At 51.4% G+C, this 3702-nt stretch overlaps 1 protein-coding gene across 1 annotated transcript in view; it reads right to left on the bottom strand.

Moving 5' to 3' along the window:
• The window catches only part of LOC121495270 (abnormal spindle-like microcephaly-associated protein homolog), a 172989-nt gene extending 170549 nt beyond the window's left edge, over positions 1-2440 (bottom strand). The window contains 1 exon segment of the mRNA XM_041762503.1: positions 2199-2440. Within this exon segment, the coding sequence (XP_041618437.1) occupies positions 2199-2440 (242 nt within the window).
• Positions 2441-3702: the final 1262 nt, after the last annotated feature.

The raw sequence follows: 3702 nt of genomic DNA, 5'->3' as shown, positions 1-3702 counted from the left end.
GCAGAGAGATAAAGAGAGACAGACACAGAGAGACAGAGAGATAAAGAGAAGAGAGAACTGGAGAAGCGAGACAGAGACAGAGAAAAGAGAGGAGAGAGGGGAGAGAGATGAGAGAGGCAGAGACACAGGCAGGGGAAGAAGTAGGCTCCATGGGGAGCCCGATGCGGGTCTGGATCCAGGACCCCTGGGATCAGGCCTGAGCCAAAGGCAGACCTTCCACCACCGCTGAGCCACCCAAGGCGTCCAGAAGCAGACTCTTTGAAAGTAATTGTAGGCGTGGTCAGGACGGACTGAGATTGGGAGAAGTGGGTTTTACTAGTATACTGGTGTACAACTGAGATTTGGCTCTTCTCTCTGCTAAAATGACGAGATTCTCTTGCATTGGTAGTCTACTCTTGATAAGAGTGTGAACAGAGAAGAAAAGACAAAGACAATGTGCTTTTTTGTTTGTTTGTTTTTGGCTTGGCTTGGCTTGGTTTGGTTTGGTTTGGTTTGGTTGGGGTTTTTTGTTTGTTTGTTTTTGGGTGTGTGTGGGGTGTGTGGTGTGTGTGTGTGTTTCTCCCTTTCCCTGCCAGAACAGCAAGGTTTTTAGATTCCTTTTTTTTTTTTTTTTTGGTGGTTGTTGTTGTTGTTTAACTTTTTCCTGATATATACTTATTTAATTTTATTTTTTAGGATTCGTTTTTACTCGGGTCTTCCCCCTAAGTAAGCACGTGAACACTTCTCCACGTTAAAGGAGCTTCATTTTGGGGGACAACTCTAAGAGCACCTGTAGAATCTCCTAGGGGCCACCTTGGCGAAAGAGACAATGAAGATTTCCGTTTTGTTATGATCCGTGATCCTTTGTAGGCATGTGCCTTGAAAACTTCTGAGACGTTTTTGGTTGGCTGGTTGGCTGCCTGGCTGTCTGTCTACGGGTTCCTTCATCCGTTCGTGGATTTCAGCGGATCCCAGAATGCCAAACCCTAAATAGAGTCTCTTGACTATATAGGTCGTTTACCTGTTATGGGAAGGACCATGAGAAGCACTGTCAGACAAGAATCATAAGCCCTCTTAGATTATATTGCGTGGGTGATGCTGCCGGTGTTCCAAACACGAAATGAAATTCCTAAACTTGTAACGTGTCCTGGTAGAGTGCCATCCTCCACATTCGAACTGTTTAAATGCTCTGCGTGCGTGCCTGCGTGTGTTGTGTGTGAGTGTGAGTGTGTGTGTGTGTGTGTGTGTGTGTGGACAGAAACTGGTCGGGATTTTCCTCTCGACTGCATTATAATGAATTCTCATCGGGTCTTTAGGCACGTCCGTCCGTGGGTGACCTCCTGTCACGTGCAGGTGTTGTTCGGAAGGTCTTGCAACAATACGGTCTGCCTTTCAGAAGATTCGCGGAAAGCACTCTGGACGAATCCCGGTGTCTGGTCATCCGGAGATCGTCCAACTACATACAGTAGGAGTTGCCGGAACTAATGAAAAAGCTGCATGGAAGCGAACAGAAAGGAACAACGTGGAACTGAATGAGTTCCAAGAAACCTGAACAGAGTTCAGAAACTCTCAGTGAGTCATCTTCCTTTTTTTTTGGCGATTGTTAAATCCTCTTCAGAAGGTCGGTGGGAATCCGTTCTCATTGTAACCAGACACCGTTGGAAGGATCCCTGTATCACCAAGGCCTTCCCTGAGTAGAATGGCGTCTGTTTCTCTTTCTTTCGACCTCCCCAGTCCCACGCCGCCCTCCCCTCTCCTCCCTCCTCTCCCCCCCCCCGCGCCCCCCCCCCCCGGGGTCCATTTGTCAAAGTGATCTCTACTCCAAGGTAGGGCTCGCACTCACGACCTGGAGGTCAAGAGCCGTGCTCTCTACTGACCGAGCGGGCCACGGGCCCTGGAATCGCATCCTAAGACTCAGATAGGATCGGACAGCCTGGAGACACTCAGATCCACTTCTCGGGGAGCCAGCGAGCCCTCGGAAACCTGAGCCTGATACCTTCCTTCCAGAGGTCGCCACGGCCTCACTGGGCGAGTCAAGAGTGCCACCTCCTGGCGGACGAAACCGAGAGTCAGCTGCTTTACCTCAGCGAGCCTCCCAGGTTGCCCCTACAAGGTGCTTGGAAATGCTGAGGCTCAACAACACCGGAACCACAACAACGGAAGAACAGAAAGAAGAGCCAAAGGGATGCTGAAGTTCTTCCTTCTGGCCTTGCCTTTACAGGCGTGTGCCGTCTGCGACCACGCCTGTCTCCGAGGACAGGAAGGAAAAGAGTCCAGATGGCTGAACCGGGGGTCTGCACTCTGCGGACCACAGGAACCCCCTCCAGCCTGACCCAGGAACTCCATTACTCTGAGCCAGGGACAGGGGGTCTTGTTTTGTGTTTCGGTTGTGGTCCAAAAGACAGGCGTCACCTACGGTGGAACCTTGTACCCTTTCTAAGCTAGAGTCGCTCAGCGGCATTACATACCTTCACACATCCTCCTCGCCAAGTTATCTGTCCATTCCATTTTTTAACTCTCTTTTTTTAATTTTTAAAATTTTATTTATTTAATTAATCTATTTATTTATTTATTCATTCATTTATTATTCATTCATTCATTCATTCATTATTTTTAAGGATTTTTTTTTAGTTCAGGGAGAGAGAGAGAGAGAGGGAGAGAGAGAGAGGCAGAGACACAGACAGAGGGAGAAGCAGGACTCCATGCAGGGAGCCGATGTGGGACTGGATCCGGGTCTCCAGGATCCACCACAGGCTGCAGGCGGCGCCAAACCGCTGCGCACCAGGGATCCTTAAGTTTAATTTCTTAAACTGTATTGATCGGGCATGGGATCTCTGCTCTTCTCTCTCTCTCTCTCTCTCTCTCTCTCTCTCTCTCCTCTCTCTCTCTCTCTCTCTCTCTCTCTCTCTCAATAAATAATAAATAAATAAATAAATAAATAAATAAAATCTTAACAAATAAATGAATAAATAAACTGTATTTATTCAAGGGAGACACACAGAAGGAGGCCGGGAGGCAGGCAGAGGGAGAAGCAGGCTCACGCGGGGAGCCGGTGCGGTGCTGGATCCCCAAACGCTGTGATGATGCCGGGAGCCGAGTGGAAGGCAGCCGCTCAAACGCGGGTATGCCACCGGGCACACCTCGTCCGCACCTCTTCCTTCCACCGCCACCACGGTCTTGCGCGTTCGTTCATCTGGTTCCCACACACAGGACTCGTGCTCCAGGTCTATCCCTAGACACCTAGGATCCCAACTAGGGAATAGGTTCAGATGGGACCGATGCTCAGGGACCGTGCTCTGTTTGAGGACTGTCTCCCGGTTCTGCTATGTAGCGGTGGCGGCGAGACAAAGGGTCTCTCTCACACACGCACAGGGTGTCGCGTCACGTCGTGGGGAGATGAGCTGGGACGGAGGGTTTCGGTTGGCGGACATTTCTACATCCATCTGGGAACCGCTCCCCCCCCCCCACCCTCCGGTAGTCCCGGATCTGTAGGAGTGAGAGGGCAGCAGGAAGCCTCCCATGGATGAATTTGCAAGTGCGCCCTTGCCTGGGGCGGAGCTGGGACGGAACCGGAACCGGACATGGAACCGGTGCAGCTGGGTGGTTCGGAAGGCAGGCGCCTCGCGGGGACCGACGGTGGCCAGCGTGTGGGGGTGGGGCGGTGGGCGGGTGCGGGGCATGCCCCGAGTGGGGCAGATGTCCCCTCCAAGGAGGCGGAGGAGG

The sequence above is a fragment of the Vulpes lagopus genome, chromosome 7 (assembly GCF_018345385.1).
Source record: "Vulpes lagopus strain Blue_001 chromosome 7, ASM1834538v1, whole genome shotgun sequence".
Lineage (NCBI taxonomy): Eukaryota > Metazoa > Chordata > Mammalia > Carnivora > Canidae > Vulpes > Vulpes lagopus.
Note: the sequence above shows the minus strand (reverse complement) of the source record. Positions and strands in the feature narration are given on the sequence as shown.